This window comes from Ranitomeya imitator, chromosome 7 (assembly GCF_032444005.1).
Source record: "Ranitomeya imitator isolate aRanImi1 chromosome 7, aRanImi1.pri, whole genome shotgun sequence".
Lineage (NCBI taxonomy): Eukaryota > Metazoa > Chordata > Amphibia > Anura > Dendrobatidae > Ranitomeya > Ranitomeya imitator.
Window position 1 is genome coordinate 157,808,779 of NC_091288.1, and position 24,018 is coordinate 157,832,796.

Genomic DNA, 24,018 nt, shown 5'->3' on the forward strand with positions numbered 1-24,018 from the left:
ATCACCAGAGAGATCCAGGAAGGAACTGAACCAATGCAAAAACATTGACAGCTGGCATGGAGTAACGATCTGAGAGGAGTTAAATAGAGCAGCCAACCAAAGGATAAACCACGTCACCTGTGTAAGGAACCTCAGAAGCAGCAGCTTCACTCAGCCAACAGAGGGAGCCCATAGACAGAACTCGCCGAAGTACCATTCACGACCACAGGAGGGAGTTCGACAACAGAATTCACAACAGTACCCCCCCCCCCTTGAGGAGGGGTCACCGAACCCTCACGAGAGCCCCCAGGCCGATCAGGATGAGCCAAATGAAAGGCACGAGCAAGATCGGCAGCATGAACATCAGAGGCAAAAACCCAGGAATTATCTTCCTGATCATAACCCTTCCACTTGACCAGGTACTGGAGTTTCCGTCTCGAAACACGAGAATCCAAAATCTTCTCCACCACATACTCCAACTCCCCCTCGACCAACACCGGGGCAGGAGGATCAACGGAGGGAACCATAGGCGCCACGTATCTCCGCAACAACGACCTATAGAACACATTATGGATGGCAAAAGAAGCTGGAAGGTCCAAACGAAATGAGACAGGATTAAGAACTTCAGAAATCTTATATGGCCCAATGAAATGAGGCTTAAACTTAGGAGAGGAAACCTTCATAGGAACGTGACGAGATGACAACCAAACCAAATCCCCAACACGAAGTCGGGGACCAACACAACGCCGGCGGTTAGCGAAACGTTGAGCCTTCTCCTGGGACAATGTCAAATTGTCCACCACATGAGTCCAAATCTGCTGCAACCTGTCCACCACCGCATCCACACCAGGACAGTCCGAAGGCTCAACCTGCCCTGAAGAGAAACGAGGATGGAAACCAGAATTACAGAAAAAAAGGAGAAACTAAAGTAGCCGAGCTGGCCCGATTATTAAGGGCGAACTCAGCCAAAGGCAAGAAGGAAACCCAATCATCCTGATCAGCAGAAACAAAGCATCTCAGATATGTCTCCAAAGTCTGATTAGTTCGTTCGGTTTGGCCATTAGTCTGAGGATGGAAAGCCGAAGAAAAAGACAAATCAATGCCCATCTTAGCACAAAAAGACCGCCAAAACCTCAAAACAAACTGGGAACCTCTGTCCGAGACGATGTTCTCTGGAATGCCATGCAAACGAACCACATGCTGGAAAAACAATGGCACCAAATCAGAGGAGGAAGGCAATTTAGATAAGGGTACCAAATGGACCATCTTAGAGAAGCGATCACAAACCACCCAAATGACCGACATCTTTTGAGAAACAGGGAGATCAGAAATAAAATCCATGGAAATATGCGTCCAGGGCCTCTTCGGGATTGGCAAGGGCAAAAGCAACCCACTGGCACGAGAACAGCAGGGTTTAGCCCGAGCACAAGTCCCACAGGACTACACAAAAGAACGCACATCCCGTGACAAAGAAGGCCACCAAAAGGATCTAGCCACCAAATCTCTGGTACCAAAGATTCCAGGATGACCAGCCAACACTGAACAATGAATCTCAGAGATAACTCTACTAGTCCATCTATAAGGGACAAACAGTTTCTCCGTAGGACAACGGTCAGGTCTATCAGCCTGAAACTTTTGCAGCACACGCCGCAAATCAGGGGAAATGGCAGACAAAATTACCCCTTCTTTAAGAATACCCGCCGGCTCCGGAACACCCGGAGAGTCAGGCACAAAACTCCTTGACAGGGCATCAGCCTTCACATTCTTAGATCCCGGAAGGTATGAAACCACAAAATCAAAACGGGAGAAAAAGAGCGACCATCGAGCCTGTCTAGGATTCAACCGTTTGGCAGACTCGAGATAAGTCAAATTCTTGTGATCCGTCAAGACCACCACGCGATGTTTAGCTCCTTCAAGCCAATGTCGCCACTCCTCGAATGCCCACTTCATGGCCAACAACTCTCGATTGCCCACATCATAATTGCGCTCAGCAGGCGAGAATTTTCTAGAAAAGAAGGCACAGGGTTTCATCACCGAGCCATCAGAACTTCTTTGCGACAAAACAGCCCCTGCTCCAATTTCAGAAGCATCAACCTCAACCTGAAAAGGGAGCGAAACATCTGGCTGGCACAACACAGGGGCAGAAGCAAAACGACGCTTCAACTCCTGAAAAGCCTCTACAGCCGCAGAGGACCAATTGACCACATCAGCACCTTTCTTGGTCAAATCAGTCAACGGTTTAGCAATACTGGAAAAATTAGCGATGAAGCGACGATAAAAATTAGCAAAGCCCAGGAACTACTGCAAGCTCTTCACAGATGTGGGTTGAGTCCAATCGTAGATGGCCTGAACTTTAACAGGGTCCATCTCGATAGTAGAAGGGGAAAAAATGAAACCCAAAAATGAAACCTTCTGAACTCCAAAGAGACACTTTGACCCCTTCAAAAACAAGGAATTCGCACGAAGGACCTGGAACACCATTCTGACCTGCTTCACATGAGACTCCCAATCATCCAAAAAGACCAAAATGTCATCCAAATATACAATCATGAATCTATCCAGGTACTCTCGAAAGATGTCATGCATAAAGGACTGAAACACAGATGGAGCATTAGAAAGCCCGAATGGCATAACCAGGTACTCAAAATGGCCCTCGGGCGTATTAAATGCCGTTTTCCATTCATCACCCTGTTTAATTCGCACAAGATTATACGCACCACGAAGATCTATCTTGGTGAACCAACTAGCCCCCTTAATCCGAGCAAATAAATCAGACAGCAGCGGCAAAGGATACTGAAATTTGACTGTGATCTTATTAAGAAGGCGGTAATCAATACAAGGTCTCAAAGAACCATCCTTCTTGGCCACAAAAAAGAACTCTGCTCCCAATGGTGACGACAACGGACGAATATGACCCTTCTCCAAGGATTCCTTAATATAACTCCGCATAGCGGCGTGCTCTGGCACAGATAAATTAGATAGACGGCCCTTAGGAAACTTACTACCAGGAATCAAATTAATAGCACAGTCGCAATCCCTATGAGGAGGTAGGGCACCAGATTTGGGCTCTTCAAATACATCCCGGTAATCTGATAAAAACTAAGGGACTTCAGAAGGAGTGGAAGGCGAAATTGACAGCAATGGAACATCACCATGTACTCCCTGACAGCCCCAGCTGGACACAGACATAGATTTCCAATCCAACACTGGATTGTGGACCTGTAGCCATGGCAACCCCAAAACGACCACATCATGCAGATTATGCAACACCAAAAAGCGAATATCCTCCTGATGTGCAGGAGCCATGCACATGGTCAATTGAGTCCAGTACTGAGGCTTATTCTTGGCCAAAGGTGTAGCATCAATTCCTCTCAATGGAATAGGATACTGCAAGGGCTCCAAGAAAAAACCACAGCGCCTGGCAAACTCCAAGTCCATCAAATTCAGGGCAGTGCCTGAATCCACAAATGCCATTACAGAATAGGACGACAGAGAGCAAATCAGAGTAACGGACAAAAGAAATTTAGACTGTACCGTACCAATGGTGGCAGACCTAGCGAACCGCTTAGTGCGCTTAGGACAATCGGAGGTAGCATGAGTGGATTCACCACAGTAAAAACACAGCCCATTCCGACGTCTGTGTTCTTGCCGTTCAGCTCTGGTCAAAGTCCTATCACACTGCATAGGCTCTGGCCTATGCTCAGAGAATACCGCCAGATGGTGCACAGCTTTGCGCTCACGCATGCGCCGATCGATCTGAATGGCCAAGGACATAGACTCATTCAGACCAGCAGGCGTGGGAAATCCCACCATGACATCCTTAAGGGCTTCAGAAAGACCCTTTCTGAAAATTGCCGCCAGGGCACATTCATTCCACTGAGTAAGCACAGACCACTTTCTAAACTTCTGACAGTACACCTCCGCTTCTGTTATGTTTGCTAATGACAGGTGTTATGAAGGCAATCCAGAAACACAGTGTGCTTAGCGATCAGAGCGCACACAGTGATCTGACAAATACCCAAAAATACAAGAACGAGCTCTGAGACGTGGAAACTCTGTAGACTGCACACCTGATCCTATCCTAAACACAACTAAAAGCGGCTGTGGATTGCGCCTAACAACTACCTAGGCAACTCGGCACAGCCTAAGAAACTAGCTAGCCTGAAGATAGAAAAATAGGCCTGACTTGCCCCAGAGAAATTCCCCAAAGGAAAAGGCAGCCCCCCACATATAATGACTGTGAGTAAGATGAAAAGACAAAACGTAGGGATGAAATAGATTCAGCAAAGTGGGGCCCGATATTCTAGGACCGAGCGAGGACAGTAAAGCGAACTTTGCAGTCTACAAAAAAAACCCTAAAGCAAAACCACGCAAAGGGGGCAAAAAAAAAAACCACCGTGCCGAACTAACGGCACGGCGGTACACCCTTTGCGTCTCAGAGCTTCCAGAAAAACAAAAGACAAGCTGGACAGAAAAAAAGCAACAAAAAAGCAAAACGCACTTAGCTATACAGAGCAGCAGGTCACAGGAACAATCAGGAGAAGCTCAGATCCAACACTGAAACATTGACAAGGAGCAAGGATAGCAGCATCAGGCGGAGTTAAGTAATGAAGCAGTTAACGAGCTCCCCAGAACACCTGAGGAAGGAAGCTCAGAAGCTGCAGTACCACTTGTGACCACAGGAGTGAATTCAGCCACAGAATTCACAACACGCTTCATCCTGACCCTGACACAAAGCCAGCAAGATTTTCTCTGCCTGATCCACTGAATTTGGTTCATCATAAAGCAATCCAAGCGCCAGAAAAAACGCATCAACATCAGGCAATGCAGGATCTCCTGGTGCAAGGGAAAATGCCCAGTCTTGAGGGTCACCACGTAACAAAGAAATTATGATTTTTACTTGTTGAACGGGGTCACCAGAGGAGCGGGGTTTCAAAGCTAGAAACAGTTTACAGTTATTTTTGAAATTCAAGAACTTAGATCTATCCCCAGAAAATAAATCAGGAATAGGAATTCTAGGCTCTAACATAGGATTCTGAACCACAAAATCTTGAATGTTTTGTACCCTTGCAGTGAGATGATCCACACAAGAGGACAGACCCTGAATGTCCATATCTACACCTGTGTCCTGAACCACCCAAAGGTCTAGGGGAAAAGAAAGACAAAACACAGTGCAAAGAAAAAAAAATGGTCTCAGAAGTTCTCTTATCCCTCTATTGAGATGCATTAATACTTTGGGCCAGCTGTACTGTTATGACCTGGTGGTTAGGAGCACCCGACCTGATAGTTAAACTCATACAGGACAAGCTCTGGGATGTGGGAGCTCTGCTGTCCGCAAGCCCTAATCCTATCGCACACACTAGAAATAGCCGTGGAGCGCTCCTGACGCTCCCTATGCGCCTCGTCACAGCCTAAGGACTAGCTAGCCCTAGAGATAGAAAATAAAGCCTACCTTGCCTCAGAGAAATTCCCCAAAGGAATAGGCAGCCCCCCACATATAATGACTGTGAGTAAAGATGAAAGTCACAAACGCAGAAATGAAACAGGTTTCAGCAAAGGGAGGCCAGACTTACTAAATAGACAGAGGATAGGAAAGGTAACTTTGCGATCAGCACAAAAACCTACAAAAGACCACGCAGAGTGTGCAAAAGGGTCCTCCGCACCGACTCACAGTGCGGAGGGGCCACTCTGCATCCCAGAGCTTCAAGCTAGCAAGACAAAATCATGATAACCAGCTGGACAAGAAAACAGAGAACAAATAATGACTATCAGGAACTTAGCTTCTGCAGGAGAAGGCAGGTCACCAGAGAGATCCGGGAGCGAACTGAACCAATGCAAAAACATTGACAGCTGGCATGGAGTAACGATCTGAGAGGAGTTAAATAGAGCAGCCAACCAAAGGATAAACCACGTCACCTGTGTAAGGAACCTCAGAAGCAGCAGCTTCACTCATAGCCACCAGAGGGAGCCCATAGACACAACTCGCCGAAGTACCATTCACGACCACAGGAGGGAGTTCGACAACAGAATTCACAACACCAAACCAAGCAACAGTCGCAAATAAACTCCTCCAGCTCTCCAAACATCAGCTACTCCCACTCCAGAACTATGTAGCAAATGCTAACTCAGACAAGGACCTGGTAAATAAGCCTAGCTTTTATAGGGGGAGAGGAGTGTCTAGCCAAACTCAGCTGAATGCAGGAATTTCCCACATGGCCTATTAACCTCTGTTCTGCTGATAGAAACAAACACATTTAATATACTGGAGAAATGCTTCTTCTCAGCGGTGGAGTAGGAGCCAACAGATGCTGCGATCATCTGACTCCGCTCTGTTGCAGTAGCCCCATGACACTAAAAACATCAGCTCTCAGCCGCCCCAGAAAAGGCACATCTATAAAATGCACCAAATCTGGCACTTATCCTCGTGCTTCCCACTTGCCCTGTAGCGGTGGCAAGTGGGGTAATGATTGTGGGGGTTGATGTCACCTTTGTATTGTCAGGAGACATCAATCTCACAGGTTATTAATGGAGAGGCACCTATAAGATGCCCCAATTAGAAATCCCATAGTGAAAATATAAAAAACACACACCCAGAATAAAGTCCTTTATTTGAAATAATTGTAAGGTGCGGTCAGGACTGTAGTCGTGGCCAAGGACACCTGTGTTTCTGTGCCCTGGCCTCTCCTCACAGGAAAATTATGCCTGCTAGTCAACATACCTGTGCCTACAGGTTTGGTTTCTTCAGGGCTCTCCCCTTGCATTGAGAGACCTATTCCTTAGCTTACCAAGCAGCAGCCCCTCCTACGTAATTAACCCTATGCTAACTCTATCCACTAAATGTGAATTGTGTGTACTAGGATGCCCCCATCTAGTGGCCAATCCTACACACTGCACTTTCCCTATACTTATATAGTGTAAAACAATATACATTTAACATTAATAGTAATACACCGAGTGATGTAGCAGTACCAATTGAATAGACAGTGGTAATACACTATAAGTGTAACAATACCATAGTATAATAACATATACATTTTAGTAATATATTCAACGACCGGACCTGTTAAAGAGGAAAAGTAAAAGGGAACATCATCCTTAACCCCCTTACATAATGACACAGACTCTTTTATTGAATACAAATTAAACCATACTCACCGAACACCTAATCTACTGCAACCAACGTCTCCTGTAACAAAAATAAAATAATAAACCTCAATATTCCTCACCTGTCCATAGAGAAGATGATCCATAATGTCCCACGATGATCCTGATGACTTTAAAAGCAGCCACTGATGTGGCTGCTCTTAAGGACAGCTGGCTACACATTGACACAGGAGGTAATCTCTCGTGCAGTATATAGCACTTAGCTGCGGTAAGAGAGTTCATCGGAGTTCATCAGCTGATCAGTTCTGGTGATCTTCTGGTGATCTCCTTTACTGCACCACCCCAGCGGTGGTGCCGTAAGTGAGATCACCGGAGCTGATCAGCTGATCATGTGTCCTCTCTCATAGCAGCTCAGCGCTATACACTGCTGGTGCAATGACACTCTTGTCAGTCTGTAGCCGGTGGCCAGTTAGAGCAGTCACATTTCTTGATGTGACTATTCTACAAGTGAGATCACTGTGGGACATTCTGGACTACACTGGACTTTGGCAGACAGGAGAGTATATGGTGGTTTAATATTTTTGATTGTTTACAGGAGACATGGGCATCAGGGATTGGGCGTTAAGGTGAGCGTATTTTTTTATTTTACATTTTTTATAGGAGACAACGGCATCGGGGATTTGGTGTTAGGTGAGTATAATGTGTTTCTTATTTTTATTTGAACATGTATTTAATTATTTTACAAGTTGTGTGTTTTTTTTTGTAAGTTTGAGCACAGGCACCAGCTGCCGAGAGACTACTCCCATCCGTGGCTCCTGCTAACACTGTTATCAGCAACAGCAGACGTAGCCTGATGGGAGGAGTAGTCTCTCATCAGCCCACGCCTGCTGACCTGTGGTAAGCATTTTACCATGGGTCACAGTATAACTGCGGGGTCACGCTGACATCTGACAGCTTGAATCTCGCAGCGCTCTGACGGAAAGTCTTACTGGCGGTAATGTTACCGCCAATCAGTACCGCCTCGCCGGTGTTTTCCACGCTGTCACACAGATGACAGCATGGGAAACATCATAGGAATCCTGTAAAAATGCAAACAAAAACTCAGCAAATCTGTAAACATTTTTATACCTGCGTTTTTGCTGCGGATTTGAATGACTCACGTGAAGTCGATGGGTGAAAAACGCTAAAAATCCGCACAAAGAAATGACATGCTGCAGGAAATATGCACTGCAAATACTCAAGGAAAATTACTGACCATGTGCACAGCACTTCAGGATTCTCATTGAATTAGCTGGCATAAGGAATTCATACTGTTTTTGACCCATTTCCGCTTGTAAAGACGCCGTGAAAACACACCGGGTGCACTTATCTTTAGAGTGCAGCTTTATTTACGGGCAGCAGGGTGGCTCAGTGGATAGCACAGCAGCGTTGCAGCGCTGGAGTCCTGGGTTCAAATCCCACGAAGGACAACATCTGTAAGGAGTTTTTATGTTCTCCCCATGTTTGTGTGGGTTTCCTCTGGGTACTCCGGTTTCTTCCTACACTCCAAAGACATACTGATAGGGAATTTAAATCACAGATAGTGATGGTAATGTGTGCAAACTGCAAAGCGCTGCAGAATATGTTGGTGCTATATAAATAAAAAGATTATTTGTTAGCTACATATGGAAGTGGCTCTCTTAGGCCAGCGTCACACTTGGCGTAAGACATTACGGTACGTTTTCTACGTCCGTGATACGCCAAAATGTCTCCGTAATCTCTCTCCGTAGTTCTTGCGTCGCCTAGGTGTGGTCGCGTATTTTGCGCATGTACTGGTCCGTGTGTAATCCGTATGTGATCATTATGGCGTTTTTACCACGCACCATTCCAAAATGGACATTTAACGGTTTTCTGGCCTGCAACTCATTTAAACCATCATTAACAACACTATTTAAGCCCTCGACAACAGGTGTACCCCTCCCATATGCCCTATATGTTCTCAAGCATATTTTGGCTGTGGTACTTGGAGCTCCCAAACATGTCTGACCATGTGTATTTAAGCACAACTCAGCGGGTGTTGCTTCAATGGGTGTTGTCTCGTCGCTTTGGCCAGCCATATACGGTCAATGCAGATCCGCGAAGGAGGAGACAAAGATTGTGGGTCCATCCTCTATTGACCCAACGCCCGAGTAAAGGACATTACCAGAGACTCTATTCATCTTTGAGGGCCCATCCAGACAAATTTTTCCTGTATACTCGCATGTCCATCAGGACTTTTGACATGTTGCTGGAGATCTTACGTCCTGGACTCACCTATCAGGACACCTGGATGAGAAAAGCCATCTCTGCTGAGGAGCGTCTGCTCCTAACCTTACGGTATGTATTTAGACCTTTTAGATTTTGTTGTGTTGGCCAATGTGTTTTGTCCTACTATGTTTCAGTTCCTTAACTTAGACATGAGGCCACAAGCACATTTCTAAAAATGTGTTTAATATTTGATTATAGTAATACTGTGAAATGTCCCTTTTTGCTTACTCAATAATCACAGAGAAAATTTACTAGACACTTGTGTTTCGTCCTGTTTTCATATTCCTCATGTTCCTTTATTTTGTTTTCCTTGTTTTTCAGCTTCCTGGCCACAGGCTTGTCCTATGCGGGTCTACACCTGGAGTTTCTCATTGGGCGTTCTACCATTTCAGTCATTGTTAGGACAACCTGTTCCCAAATATGGCTGAAACTTAACGAAGTTGTGATGCCAGAGCCAAAAATGGATGATTGGCTCAAAATCGCCACTGGATTCCAAAATACTTGTGACTTCCCTAACTGCATTGGAGCTGTGGATGGGAAACATATCAGGGTGCGTAAGCCGCCGAACTCTGGTTCCCAATTCTACAATTATAAGCAGTTTTTCTCTGTAGTTATGTTAGCAGTTGCTGACAGCAACTACAGGTTTATAATTGTAGACATTGGGGCCTATGGCCGAACTGGAGACTCTAGGGTCTTCAATTCGTTCATAATGGGTCGCCGGCTACGTGACAACCAGTTGAACCTCCCACCACCACAACAACTCCCAGGCTCAAATGCGGAAGCAGTGCCTTTTGTTTTGGTTGGAGATGAGGCCTTCCAACTGACGAGGCACGTCATGAGGCCTTACCCCAGGCGCAACCTTGACCACCGGCGGAGGGTTTTTAATTTGAGACTTACCAGGGCACAGAGACTGGTTGACTGCGCCTTTGGGATTCTTGTAGCCAAATGGCGTGTTCTTCAGTCTGCAATTCAGCTGAGTGAGGCTTCAATCAATGAAGTGATCAAAGCCTGTGTAATTCTACATAATTTCACCAGAATACATGATTGTTTGTCTACTAATTTGCAAAATCACGTCATGACCAATCATACTAGGCCTCCCCCATATGTCCCTCCTCGGCGACGTCCCCTTTCTGGCCTAAAAGTTCGGGATGTGTTCACCAATTATTTTTTGAGTCCTCAGGGTGCCACTCCCTGGCAAGACTATGCAATTTTGCATGTGTAATTATTTATGTACCTAAATTTTGCCATTATCAAGTTTGAAAATATGTCTGCTGTGTTTAATTTGTTGACATATGGTTCTGATCATATCATGTGTGTGTGAGTTAAGAAGAATGAACAGAGTGCATACATAGTTTTTTGTTAAGTAAAGGCAATTTTACTTCTTAAACTTGTTTTTGGTTTTTTTGTTTGTTTTGGCATAACCAATCTTTGTGCACAAAAAAGAACAGCTTTTTTTTAACAAAAAAAACAAAACAAAGTAAAATAAAAGCATTACAGCTTGCTTTTTAAGCACAAACCAAACCAAATGTCTTAAACAAATTAAAAAAAAGTTGTACCCAACATTACAAGTCCTGGTACGTAGGAAGGGGAGAAGTGGATTGGTCTGGGTCACCATCAGATGGCCTTTGCAGGCCCAATTGTCCAGCAGCCTGTGCGGCTGTTATAGTGGCTTGCGGGAAATTCTGCCTGCTCTGATGCTGGCCACTTTGATGAGTGGGGCCTGGATTTGGGAGATAACCCTGATGTTGCAGCCCATATGTGCGGGAATCATACCCCAACCCAAAATGACCATATTGTCCAAACCCAGGTTGGGACCAGCCTCCAGCACTGGGTGCGGACAAGTGGCCATATTGGGATGGTTGATGATATCCTGCAATATGGTGCTGATGTTGCCATTGTTGGTTAGTTGGTGGTTGGGGTGGAGGTGTTGGCTGACGTGGAGGGGGTGCTTCAGATCCTTGGTGCGCATGCTGGCCTTGTAGTCTCGGAGGCCGCAGAATATTTTCAGGTGACATCTGCCACTGTTCAATCATCTGCATCAGATTGTATGGGTTATTTGGGGGGGTGCATGCGTCAATAAGGATCTGAAAACACCCTCTCAAACGCAGCCTCAACTCCCGCTCTATGGAGCGTAAATACTGGGCAAGGCTCCGTGTGAATCCCTCCTCCCCATCATCCTCTCGAACCCGGGCCAAATAGTTCATGACCCCAGCATCCACGTTTTGCCTGCTTTGGCGAAGCTCTCTCCTGCGTCGTGCACGCTGGGGTCTGACTGCAGCCTGTGGGGATCGGTCCAGGGCAACAGTTGGGCTGCTGCTATTACCAGGGTCATCCTGGCTAGGTGCTGCTGCTGCAGAAGAGAACTGTGGGCCCTCTGGGTTTTCTTCAGAAGCAGCTGGAGCTGGGTGGGCAGATGATGAAGATGCTGTAGGTCTTGCGCAGGAGGGAGCAGCAGATGGACCAGCCACCTCTTCACCTTCTCCAACTGGGTCAATGACCAGTTCTGAGTCCGACCCTGTCTCCCTGTCAGTGAGGTTAGACTGAGTTCTGCAAAGATAAATTTGACCAGTTACTATGTTTTTTGGAATCATCTCTCAACATTCAAAAATTAACCCATTTTGAGATGTTTTTACTTACGGCCTGAGGTCCATGCTGGGGTTAAGGAAGGTTAGGCGGTCAAAGTAGATGTATTTTTTTTTTTTAGGAGGGGCCCCGGCTCCACTTCTCTCCCGCTGCTGCCTCTCCCTCCTATACTGGTCCCGGATACTCCGCCACCTTGTTGTAACATCATCCACTGAAACAACAAAAAATACACACATTGCTTAGACCATTATGCAGAGTGCTCACACAAGGTGTAATGGAGTACACAGATTGCAATGTAGCATAGAAAGAGGCTTTTGTGGCTCACATTAAGCCAGAATTTCCTCAAAAAAAATACAAATTAGGAAGAAAGGCCACAAGGACAGAGTCAGCTAACCTCTATCACAGAAAAACAAATTACTGGAAAACCATGTTATTAAGGGAACACCTGTTCTAAACCTTAATCAAATCCATTTATCATATCCAGCACCATGTATATACTGCTTGGATATATATAACTTTAAGGATGAATTAATAAATTAAGGTTTAGCAATTCAAAGTAGTAAGGGCCTGCTGTTTAGCAAGAACATTACATTGCAAACATGGGTGTACTTACTTATTTGTCGCTGGGCCGCACGTGGCTGCTGGTCATACTGGGGGAAGAGGGACCCACACACGCTCCTCCATGCAGCTTGTTTTACTGCCCTGTTGGCATAGTTGGGGTCTCTTTGGTCCCAGATTTCTGGCCTCTCCTGGATCAAAATGATCAGCATGTCAACATTAATTATGCGGGCCATGCTGAATCTCTCACTCCGTGGAGGCGTGCAGCAGACTTCCGGGTTCACTGTCTGGCTTTTTCAGCTAATTAGCATGTCTCACCTGCCTGATTGATGGCTTTCGAAAGTTCAGGACATCTGCCAGTGAGGTGCGTATTACTCGCAATGCACACGCATGGTCCGTATGCATTCCGTATTATACGCTCTCCCATAGACTTGCATTGGCGTTTTTTTTGCGCAATACGCTGACAAACGCTGCATGCTGCGATTTTGTACGGCCGTAGAGGAACGTATAATACGGATCCGTAATATACGCCTAAAAGGACTAGACCCATTGAGAATCATGGTGCCGTATGTTTAGCGAGTTTTACGTACGTAGATTATGCGCTCTTACGCACGTAAAACTCGCATGTGTGACGGCGGCCTTAGCATGCACCAGTTCATACGTGTTTTTCTATTAGGAAGTGACAGACAGTCTTTGATATTTGGAACTTCTAGCACTGTTTGGACAATGCCAAGAGTGTGCAAAGCAGTTATGAAAGCAAAAGGTGGCTACTTTGAAGAACCTAGAATATAAGACATATTTTCAGTTGTTTCACACTTTTTTGTTAAGTATATAATTCCACATGTGTTAATTCATAGTTTTGATGTGAATGTACAATTTTCATAGCCATGAAAATACAGAAAAATCTTTAAATGAGAAGGTGTGTCGAAACTTTTGGTCTGTACTGTATATATGTGTGTGTAAACATGTTTGTATATATACTGTATATATATATATATATATATATATATATATATAATACACTGCTTGTGTTATATGCTGTAGATTTATATAACGAATCATGATGAAAGTTTGGTATAATATCTCTTTCCAGTAACAAATATTGCCTTTATGATGAGTTCTTTTTCTAAGATTGTTCTTCTATGCATTTCTAGCTATTTACAGTGACGGCAGGTGTTTGTGTTTATGCCAAACTATTTAAATGAGGAGACGGGATCACCTAATTGGTTGACACAATCAGTGTGACATTGACTTACAATTTCAAATATATAATTATAGAGGTTACTGAATAAATTGTAAGACTGATCATTTCCAAATAAATCAGTGATTATACATTTGCTCTAAAAATTAGCTGAAAAGCATCCGGCTTCACAAGGAAATTTTTGCAATAAAAGATAATTGTTACTGGAATGGAATTGCTAGACTAAGTAACATAATGAAACATATGGATGAACTATTTGTATATGCAGAGAGCTAAAATGACAGCCATAAATCTTACCTATATTACCAAAACAGCCAATGATCGGATGTTGCCAGCTGATAATTTTATTCATCCATTCTAGCTTGTAAAAGTCTGAATACCCACATAAACCACACAGCATGACTGCAAGAAAAGAAGTAAACTCTCTGAAAACATAAAATATTTCTGGAGTGATGTGATTGTTTTTTTATTTTGTAAATTTCATGCAAATCTGAACTGCAGTCCCAGGTAAAAATAAATGATATTAAAACCCAAAGTTTTACCCTCTGGTGTTATTCATGACATTTTTAGCAAAAAATAGTTTATGTAAAGACATATAAATATATAATCCTAAAATTCAACAATGTTTATAAGAATATACAAAAGCTATTACAAAGGGGACAAGACAATATAATATACCGTATACAGTTACACAAATAAAAGTGATGAACAAAAGAAAATTTCTAGACCTATTGTCAATGGAATAGCACATATCTTACGGAGGGAAGCACTCTGACTACAAAATGGTTCAGCCTACAGCAGCTGTATCTCAAAGCGTTAAACGATGGTTGAAGGTTTCATTCGGCTTTTAGTAGGTGCAAGCCACTCCTACCTAGCTCCCCTTGGTGATCTCACATGGGGGCTCGTAAATGAAAAGTGCCTCGAGTCTCAAAAATTATGAGATCCCCGAACTTAAGGATATCTGCCTGGTGGATAAACTGTTATAGTGTCTGCCATTACTTCCTCCTGTAAGGTAGAGAACGACAAGGCACTCAACAAAAAATAACTTGTGGATGGTGCTCAAGTAGGGTATCTGTTGTGAATTCCGCTCTTGGGCTCCCTCCGGTGGTTGTAAGTGGCACTTTTGTGAGTTCTGCTCTTGGGCTCCCTCCGGTGGTTTTAAGTGGAATGGCTGCTCCTTGGATTTAGCAGTCTGCAGCTGCTTCCACTGATTGTCTTTCTGCTCGGCTATTTTTACCTGGCTCTTCCCTTCAGCCAGTGACACTTGTCAATGGTTCCTGGTTGGATTCACATCTCTCTTGGATTTCCCTGATATCCTGACCAGTTCAGCAAAGAAGTCCTTTCTTTGCTCTTTTCTGTCCACATGTTGTGGACTTATTCGTTCTTTGCATTCTATGTTTTGTCCAGCTTGGATTAATTCAGTTAAGCTGGAAGCTCTGGGAAGCAGATTTACCCTCCACACCTTTAGTCAGGTGTGGAGATTTTTGTAAACTCTGTGTGGATTTTTGTAGTTTTAATACTGACCGCACAGTATTCCGTCCTGTCCTATCTATCTAGGTAGACTGGCCTCCTGTGCTACATCCTGGTTTCATTCTACGTATGTATTTTCCCTCTCCACTCACAGTCATTACTTGTGGGGGGCTATCTATCCTTTGGGGATTTTCTCTGAGGCAAGATAGTTTTCCTGTTTCTGTCTTTAGGGGTAGTTAATTCTCAGGCTGTGACGAGGTGCCTAGGGAGTGACAGGAGCATCCCACGGCTACTTCTATTGTTGTGTTGAGCTTAGGGACTGCGGTCAGTACAGGTACCACCTCCTTCAGAGCTCGTCCCATGTTGCTCCTAAACTACCAGTTCATAACAGGTATCCAACCCGTCATCTAAGCAAAAATAAACTTGGAACTTTGAGTGCCAAGTTTCTTTTTGCTTAGATTACTTCCTCCTGTGGTAGAATGTTCCACAGTCTGACTGTTCTAACTGTGAAGAACTATTCCTATTTAGCTGACAGAATTAAACAGTATGAGACCCCCACACAACCCCCTGTATACAGAATGAACCCCCATAGACCCCTATAGAGAGTATTAGCCCCACATAGCCACGTAAATATAGTATGAGCCACGCATAGCATCCTATATACACTGTGAGCTCCACATAGCATTAAATATACAGTATAATCCCCTTCATAACCTTTCCATATACAATATGAGCCCCCATGTAGCCTCCTATATATAGTACTAGCCCCCACATAGCCTCCTGTATACAGTATGAGCCCCCACATATCCTCCTGTTTACAGTATGAGCCCCTACATATCTGTATACATGCAAATATCCCATACACATATTAAAAAAAAATAAACAACGACACATACTCGCCTGGCTCCTGTTCCCCCATTGCTTAGCTTTGGTCTCTGGTGCACTATCTCTCTTCACATCAGACATGATGAAATGATATCATTCCGCCTGCTGTCTCACATGTTGATTGATGGAAGAAGGAGCAGGTGACTTTGTCCTCCACCAATGTATTCACCACTGTCTGCATCCCGAGGATGCAGACAGTGGTGACATCAGGTGGCGGCAGTGGACGGATGGCGGGTGAAGGGATAGTCCAGTTCGTGGGTCACTGTTTCAGCCTTTCTGCTGTCTCTGTGCACAGGCCAGACCTTAACAGTCAGATGGCCACAATTTGCCCAGCTCTGCCGTAAATGATTATATGAAATGTTTGACAAAGTGCTAATGCTGAGCGACATACATTATGGACATCTAAATAGGTCTATCTGCCACCAGCAACTGACTACAAACTAAAAAAAACAGGTTCTGCCAATGACCACAAAAAGTGAAAAGAAGTAAAATATATATATATATATATATATATATTGATTACATGACATGATTAAAAATGGACCTCACAAGGCAAAGCTGGCATACACAGCAGAAGAGGGGAAAATGATAAATCCAGTGTCAATTGAGATATGATTTAAGCAGCATAAAAATGTACCAATAAGATGGGTAAGTCCAAGAGTCGAAGAAATTAACATAATGCATATCACCCACATAGTAATAAATAAATCTAAGTAAATATGGTAGCTACATATCCATACTGCCCTCTCCTGCTGGGAGTCCTCTAGCTTCTATATGGGTGATATGTATTAATATACTGTATATTTTTACTGTTTCTAGCTTGGACTTTGGTGCCTTTAGCTCTATATCCCCATTGACATGGTATTGGGCATTTTTCCTCTCCTGCTGTGTATGTCGTCCTTGGTCTGTGTGATCCATTTTAAATCTTGTCATTGTAAGGCTACGTTCACACTAGCGTTGCGCCGCCCTGCGTCGGCGACGCAACGCGCGACGCACGAAAAAACGCGCGCAAGCGCGCAAAAACGCGCGCGTTTTGCGACGCGTGCGTCGTTTTTTGACCAAAATCGGACGCACAGAAAATGCAACTTGTTGCATTTTCTTGCGTCCGACGCTAGTGTCGGAAACGACGCAAGTGTCGAAAAACGCCACCCTAAAAACGCACGCGTCCCCTATGTTAAACATAGGGGCGCGTCGCCGCTGCGTCGCCGCTGCGTCGCCGGCGCAACAGCGACGCACATTGGCGGAACGCCAATGTGAACGTAGCCTTATTAATAAAACATATGTCATTTTCCGTTGTACGACTTTGGTGGTTGTTGGCCGGCATGTTTTCTAATTTGGAAGTTGAATTTCAGATCTGCATCGCCGTTAACGCACATTGTGGATTTTCTGTGCAGAGTGAAGGAGATTTTGAGAAATCCCAATAAATCGCAATGCTGCTATTGTAATATGCTGCAAATGTTCTGCATACAAATCCCCTGCGCATTTACCCCTTGGGAACATATGGATAACAGCTTGATTAAGGATGCTTGGACCCTACACAAAGATTCTATAAAGGAGCGATGGCAGACAGAGCTGCCCAGAAGTGAAAAGTATGTTCAACACTGGAGCAATAGTGACAATAGACAATTATTTTCGTAACATCAGAGGATTTGTGCTAGTTTGAGGCAGCCATGCTAGAATACAGACATCGTGAGCAGACCATTAAAGAGGTTGTCCACTACTTTATCATTGATGACCTATCCTTAGGATATCTGATCAATATCTGATCGGTCAAGATCCGACACCCAGCCCCCCCCAGCTGATCAGCCGCTCTCGTCTGTGGCTGCCGGACGGAACTGCTCAATTGTGAAGCATCTCCATCTTCTGATAGTGGCTGTGGCAGGGTACCGCACATCTACTTCCTAATAATTTGAACAAGATAGGTCATCAATGATAAAGTAGTGTATAACCTCTTTAAATGACAGAAAAAAAGACTTGTATTTTTTTTAAGATTACAACAGAAAGTTTAATTTCACCAAGAAACCAATATAAATGATAGCTGACAAATGCTAACATGTACAGTATGTTTATCAAAGAAATCAATTTGCATACTACTTTTCATTTTGAAGCCTCATTCAGATGTCATTTTTCTCTTATAGGAAATCGGTCAACAGCTTTGCGCTATGTAATCTGAGGACTGCATGATTTAGGGGTTAAAACTATTCAAGATGTGTCACTTATCAGGCTGTGTGCAGTTTTTTACTTACAATGAAGGTATTATCATCTGGACATTATCATTGCTGTGCCTAGCTACAGATGTGTCACTTATCAGGATGTGTGCAGTTTTTTACTTACAATGAAGGTTTTATCATCTGGACATTATCATTGCTGTGCCTAGCTGCCTCCTGCTTAGTCATCTGACCACACCCCCTCCTCTGATAAGCAGCTCACTGTCAATAGACAATATACACAGAAAGCTGTGGTGTGGGTGGGGTAATCATTCTTGGCTCTCCTGAATGATATATCTAAAAACTTCGATTGTGTCACAACTGCTGCCCCCAGTGAGCTAAGTGATACATTGTTGGAATCAGGGTTTCTTTTCCTACATTGGGTTGCTTTGAGATAAGGTAGCAAAAACCTGGTGACGGATTCCCTTTAAGTGTTCTATCCATGTTTTTACAGATAGACCCCCATACTACTATAATCTACGGAGCTGTTCATTCGTTCATGTTTTTTTTTTTTTTTGCTGACCCAGTAACTGCAAAAACATCAAGGTGACACATTTGTTGTAATTAGAGTCATAGATCAAAATTACCCATACAAGTCTACGAATCTGTGTATAGTGACTGATAGCACACATTGACATCCGTGTTTAATCCCTGTGTTGTCCATGATGAACAATGTAATGGATGAGGGAAGATTTTCAATGTATTGTTTTCAATAACAGAAAACCACTGACAAATAGTAAAAACGGACACTGACTAAAAACTAATGAAATAGTATAGACGAGCACGACACTCTATAGTAAAAGTGTTGTTGGTGCTCAAGTCAGGTATCCAACCCGTCAAAATATAATAATAAACTTGGCACTCAGTATTTGAACCCAAAAGAGCTTCCTTTTATTTGTGCATCCAGATCACAGTAACCGTTTTCCCTTAACGATAAAGAATAGTATGGATGGCACCTCCACTGGAATCACCCACAGCTCGTGGAGCACCCATGGATAGCATTTCTCCTGTCGTGCTGTTCACCTTCACCCTCCGCTATCTGGAACAAGATCATCACCGATATTATATGACAATTTGTAACTGTGCTATTATGCATCATGTGACATTTCCTATGTTCTAAATTTTCTTTATTTTGTGTATACTTTTAGTTCATGTTAAAGAATGTTCTGATGAAGGTCTTGTGACTGACCGAAAACGTTCATAACCATTTTTGTCTGTATGCACAAATAAAAGGAAGCTCTTGTTTGTTCAAATACTGAGTGCCAAGTTTATTATTATACAAAAACTAATGAAAGTTGGACAAAAAAAACTGATGAAAATAAGGTAAAAAACACTAAGAAGATGCAAAAAGCTAAAGGTGTCCCATCATATTACAGGCAGCCCTTGTCTTATGAACATCCAACTTATGTACAACCCTTAGTTACGAATGTCAGATGTTCAAAAAAATCATATTCATCTCACCACCATACTCTTCGTCTGCTCCGTTTTTTGGTACGAGAGAAATCACTGACATCTGAAGCCTGATTTTTCAAGAAAATATCCTTTTTGACAATTAGTATTTTGTACAATTCCTTTTGTATTACGCCTATATGATGTTCATTGTACTCAATAGAAAATTAGATATAATTGCGGCTCTTTATAGCATTATATTCTCATTCTGTTGTTTATTATAGAAATCACAAAAAGTATTCTTAATTTTTTTTCATTCTGGTCTGTCATATCTTTTTCAAATCTTTGTCAAGCGAAATCCTGGCATTGTTCATAAAGTCTTTCTCAAGGTCACCTTGAAGACCTCACTACATTTAGTAAAACAATTTCAGTACCTTTCTTACGGAAGGTTTTAAAATTTCACCTAATTTAAAGAAACCATTCTAGCACATCTTTCTTCTAATAAAACAGCACAGCCACATGCATTGCATATTGTAATCCTTTTGTCCAAGTGAGATTCTAAAGATAAAAGAGAACTGCTGAAAGAGACATAAAAAATACATAACCATAAATTGGAATAAGGGAAAAATCTTAAAAAAGCGCTCAAGGTTTCTCCTCTTTGTACAAGGAGCTACATACAGGTCCTTCTCAAAAAATTAGCATATAGTGTTAAATTTCATTATTTACCATAATGTAATGATTACAATTAAACTTTCATATATTATAGATTCATTATCCACCAACTGAAATTTGTCAGGTCTTTTATTGTTTTAATACTGATGATTTTGGCATACAACTCCTGATAACCCAAAAAACCTGTCTCAATAAATTAGCATATTTTACCCATCCAATCAAATAAAAGTGTTTTTTAATAACAAACAAAAAAACCATCAAATAATAATGTTCAGTTATGCACTCAATACTTGGTCGGGAATCCTTTGGCAGAAATGACTGCTTCAATGCGGCGTGGCATGGAGGCAATCAGCCTGTGACACTGCTGAGATGTTATGGAGGCCCAGGATGCTTCAATAGCGGCCTTAAGCTCATCCAGAGTGTTGGGTCTTGCGTCTCTCAACTTTCTCTTCACAATATCCCACAGATTCTCTATGGGGTTCAGGTCAGGAGAGTTGGCAGGCCAATTGAGCACAGTAATACCATGGTCAGTAAACCATTTACCAGTGGTTTTGGCACTGTGAGCAGGTGCCAGATCGTGCTGAAAAATGAAATCTTCATCTCCATAAAGCATTTCAGCCGATGGAAGCATGAAGTGCTCCAAAATCTCCTGATAGCTAGCTGCATTGACCCTGCCCTTGATGAAACACAGTGGACCAACACCAGCAGCTGACAGTGGGTACTTGACACTGGACTTCAGGCATTTTGGCATTTCCTTCTCCCCAGTCTTCCTCTAGACTCTGGCACCTTGATTTCCGAATGACATGCAAAATTTGCTTTCATCAGAAAAAAGTACTTGGGACCACTTAGCAACAGTCCAGTGCTGCTTCTCTGTAGCCCAGGTCAGGCGCCTCTGCCGCTGTTTATGGTTCAAAAGTGGCTTTACCTGGGGAATGCGGCACCTGTAGCCCATTTCCTGCACACGCCTGTGCACGGTGGCTCTGGATGTTTCCACACCAGACTCAGTCCACTGCTTCCTCAGGTTCCCCAAGGTCTGGAATCGGTCCTTCTCCACAATCTTCCTCAGGGTCCGGTCTCCTCTTCTCGTTGTACAGCGTTTTCTGCCACATTGTTTCCTTCCAACAGACTTACCATTGAGGTGCCTTGATACAGCACTCTGGGAACAGCCTATTTGTTGAGAAATTTCTTTCTGGGTCTTACCCTCTTGCTTGAGGGTGTCAATGATGGCCTTCTTGACATCTGTCAGGTCGCTAGTCTTACCCATGATGGGGGTTTTGAGTAATGAACCAGGCAGGGAGTTTATAAAAGCCTCAGGTATCTTTTGCATGTGTTTAGAGTTAATTAGTTGATTCAGAAGATTAGGGTAATAGGTCGTTTAGAGAACCTTTTCTTGATATGCTAATTTATTGAGACAGGTTTTTTGGGTTATCAGGAGTTGTATGCCAAAATCATCAGTATTAAAACAATAAAAGACCTGACAAATTTCAGTTGGTGGATAATGAATCTATAATATATGAAAGTTTAATTGTAATCATTACATTATGGTAAATAATGAAATTTAACACTATATGCTAATTTTTTGAGAAGGACCTGTACATAGGAAAAACATGTGTCTAAGTAGATAATAAAAATCAAATTTGATCTGTAATACTACAATATTATACAATATAAATTTGAAAACAATCATGATATTCACTAAATACAGTTAAGAAAGAAAGATACAAAAGACTAAAGCTTTCCTATTATTATACAGGCAATCCCGGCCTTACGAGCATCAACCTTACATTCAACCCCTAGTTATGAACGTCGGATGTTAAAAACACAAAAATAAAAAAAAACTAATATACACCTCCCCACTGAGCTCTCCGTCTGCTGGCTGGTCCTCATGCGCCGCATCCCCGGAATCTTACTGTAGGTCAGTACTTCCAGCCATGTCGAGGTTGGTGTTCGCTGAGCATCATAAAGTCACGTTGTCATCGCAACTTTAAGATGCACAGTGAGCTCCAGTGCAGTGTGCCCAACTACAGAAAGAAAAAGACCAGACGGAAAAGAGCAGACGGTAAGCACTGGTTAAAAAAACGTAGTGCTCCTCATCTCCAAGACTTTTGGCTGCAGCCAGGTCCTGAAAGTTATTGGAAGTTGATGTTGTGACCTTATGATGCACAGTAACATCTGTGGCCTAAATGTGGCTGGAAGAGACTGGAGATGCGGTAGGCAATAGTGGAAAGAATTGGACTGGATGATGGCGGGCAGATAGCAGCATGGCAGCCAGAGTGGTCAGCGGTGAAGGAGTAGAAGTTTTTTTGGGTTTTTTAAGTCCCATTCTAACTTTTATACATACTCAGGTTATGTACAAACCTGCAAACTCGTGGACTGCCTGTAGTCCCATAAACTCAACGGAGCCACTGAGAGTTATAAATATTCCAAAAAATACAAGTACAACTTTCAGCAAGATTCCAGTCTCTATTTCTTCATAAAAAAATATTTAAAAACATGTTCACAGTCAGAGTGGAGAAAAAGACATCTAGGACTGACGTGTTTCTGACTATCCGGTCCTTACTCATAGTTTAGACTATAAGTAAGGTCCAGATGGTCAGATATATATTTTTCTCCACTCTGACTGTGAACATTTTTTTTAAACATTTTTGCCAATGAGGAAATAAAGACTGGAATCTCCCGTAATGTTGTGCTGGCATTTTTTGGAACTTTTATTGCTGCTGAAAGTGAAAGTGTCCATTTACAAACTGTGCTGAGCTGATGGATTGTTCTATTTTATATCGTGAGTTATAGTTCCAGATTCACACCTTTACTTAAAGAAAACAGTCCTAGTAGAGTAGTGAAGGAGGCATTGTACACCCTTTGGCACATGCAATATACATTTTTAGTGGAAATATCTAAAAATATGCTTTGCTAGTTACTCGACAAAAAAACCCAATAATAGTGGTATTAGACTAAATGACTCTATCCAGACATCATTTAGTAATTATTTTCTTGCTATTTTTCACACCCAAAATGTATTCTTCCAAAAAGAATGCAACTTGTTAATAATTATTAGGCAATTTCCCAACAGCAGCCGTGGTACCCAACAGAGAAGACAGGAAACCTTATTAGATAACCTAGTTTTCGTACTATATTTCATGTTACGAAGCAGACACACAATTAAATTACAATCTGTAAATCAAACATTATTCTCTCTCTGCTGAACATCAATCCGAAAAAACATATTTACATGTCAAATGTGCGCAGACGAAAAACAATCAATGATGATTTAGTCACTCACATTCATATCTTATTTATGACGGAAAGGTAGAGTATATGAAGGGCGATAGGCACAATTGTACAATTTTGGGAAGTAATCATTTCTGCTCAATTCACTGCATTTCCCAAATGACACGTAAGATATAAAGTGGAAGGTTATCCATATTTTCTACATACATTTATGGGGGAAACATTCCAGTGGATGACCCTGTCTGACCGGCAGGTGTCCTGACCTGAGCGCAATGTCTCATGGGCATATATGAGCCAGTTATCGCAGCTCTGGAGACCTAGCGGTCAGGCAAGGTCTACCAATCTGAGGGCGTCAGCATTTCATGGACATGCGGAAACAGCCTTAAGATAAAAATAAATAAATCATTGATTCTGTTCAATTCTTGCTTTATGGTTATACGTTTCAATTGCTCTTAC

General features: G+C 42.9%; 2 protein-coding genes across 3 annotated transcripts in view; both read right to left on the reverse strand.

The window, feature by feature from the left end:
* Positions 1–24,018, reverse strand: part of C7H16orf89 (chromosome 7 C16orf89 homolog) — a 217,850-nt gene that overhangs the window by 112,223 nt on the left and 81,609 nt on the right. For both annotated transcript variants that reach the window (XM_069733963.1, XM_069733962.1), the window contains exon 6: positions 14,009–14,113. In XM_069733963.1, the coding sequence (XP_069590064.1) occupies positions 14,009–14,113 (105 nt within the window). The remainder of the gene's footprint in view (positions 1–14,008; positions 14,114–24,018) is intronic.
* On the reverse strand, positions 10,853–12,872 carry LOC138644999 (uncharacterized). Its single transcript, XM_069733961.1, has 3 exons — positions 12,566–12,872; positions 12,007–12,163; positions 10,853–11,916 (listed from the first exon to the last, which is right to left on the reverse strand). The coding sequence occupies exons 1-3, from the start codon at positions 12,744–12,746 to the stop codon at positions 10,932–10,934; spliced, it is 1,323 nt and encodes a 440-aa protein (XP_069590062.1). The 5' UTR covers positions 12,747–12,872; the 3' UTR covers positions 10,853–10,931.

Excerpts from the sequence above, each read along its gene's own strand:
- LOC138644999 (XM_069733961.1), bottom strand. The coding sequence starts at position 12,746 with ATGGCCCGCATAATTAATGTTGACATGCTGATCATTTTGATCCAGGAG. Across the intron at positions 12,164-12,565 it reads TGCGGCCCAGCGACAAATAA|TGGATGATGTTACAACAAGG; the intron begins GTAAGTACACCC and ends TTGTTGTTTCAG. Across the intron at positions 11,917-12,006 it reads CCCAGCATGGACCTCAGGCC|AACTCAGTCTAACCTCACTG; the intron begins GTAAGTAAAAAC and ends TTATCTTTGCAG.